Raw genomic sequence first — 1195 nt, 5'->3', positions numbered from 1 at the left:
TGGAGGAATTTATAGAAGTCTATTTCAGAAATCTAGCTGTTCTTCATAGAATTCTCCAAAAATCAGAAGAAAACCCAATTCTTTGTTGATATTCTACATGACATTACAACACAACCAAGACAACTCAACAACGTATTGATCCTAGAATGCTTTTATGAAACTACAAAATACCAAGAGAATGGTGTTACACGGTACATCAAGGAGTGTAAAAAGAATTAAATTATCTTTAAAATAATTTCTTTCCCTCTTCCCACTCAGTGCTACAGTCTGAGCTTGCTTTCCATTTTTTCCCCCTCTGAGCTTAACCTCTTTCAAGGTAACACTCCACTACAGAGTAGTTTGCAATGTATGTCAGTTGACTTTCAGTCAGAGTTAAACTTAACCACGACAAACTATGGAAATGAGTCACAACAAACACGAACGTAACTTTGGCAGGGTCAGAAAACAAACGTGTAAGAGAACTAGAGGCTTGGCCCAAGATGACTTATTTGCCAATTACCTTGGAGTTACACCATCTAAATGAAACACTCTCTCATCTTCATTCTTCAGCCTCTCTTTTCTTCTCCTTTCTATATCATGCCGTAGATCATTTGGATCTTCTAACACTCTTATAATGTTCTAATTAAGAGGAAAGGTTAAAGTGAAGTTAGCTAGTAGTAACTGAACACTGACGTGATTCTGTCCTTCGGGGGCGGCATCCTGCGTATAACCTTGTTAATATAGTTCAACTGTTACACAGGATGGATTCACATCAGCCCAAAGTCCAAAACAGTAACAAAAAGTAGTCCTAAACAATTATCCTTTCTTGCACCATCTGCTTTTTTACAAGTTTCCAAACAACAGTGAACAGAGCACTGGAATTCTGCATGGAGTTGCCAAGGGAAAAATACTGACATGAACTCCAGTAAATCTTAAAAAATTCTGTTATTCTTAATTAAATTTAATCTCCACATGCCTGTACTCTGGAATAACAAAAAAAAGTAACTATCACAGTAAGCACAGCTTGGAAGGGGAAGACAGAAAATTTTATGTCCCTGGATGAAAGCATGGAATAAAATAGCATTCTGAGGAATTATGTGGATGTCAGGCCATTCTAACATTAGGGTACAAGAAACATCAAGACTTTTCCTAATCCCAGAGGTAAAGTAAAAGCCACATGTCAGTCACCTACTTAGTATCTACATTATTTAAAAGA

The 1195-nt window shown here is 36.7% G+C and overlaps 1 protein-coding gene across 1 annotated transcript in view; it reads right to left on the bottom strand.

Moving 5' to 3' along the window:
* Positions 1-495: 495 nt before the first annotated feature.
* The window catches only part of LOC104404838 (chromosome unknown open reading frame, human CXorf23), an 8519-nt gene continuing 7819 nt past the window's right edge, over positions 496-1195 (bottom strand). Inside the window, exon 7 of the mRNA XM_010013368.1 lies at positions 496-618. Within this exon, the coding sequence (XP_010011670.1) occupies positions 496-618 (123 nt within the window). The remainder of the gene's footprint in view (positions 619-1195) is intronic.

Source organism: Nestor notabilis, unplaced genomic scaffold, assembly GCF_000696875.1.
Source record: "Nestor notabilis isolate BGI_N333 unplaced genomic scaffold, ASM69687v1 scaffold10404, whole genome shotgun sequence".
Taxonomy (NCBI): Eukaryota; Metazoa; Chordata; class Aves; order Psittaciformes; family Psittacidae; genus Nestor; species Nestor notabilis.
This window is presented reverse-complemented; position numbering and strand designations above follow the sequence as displayed.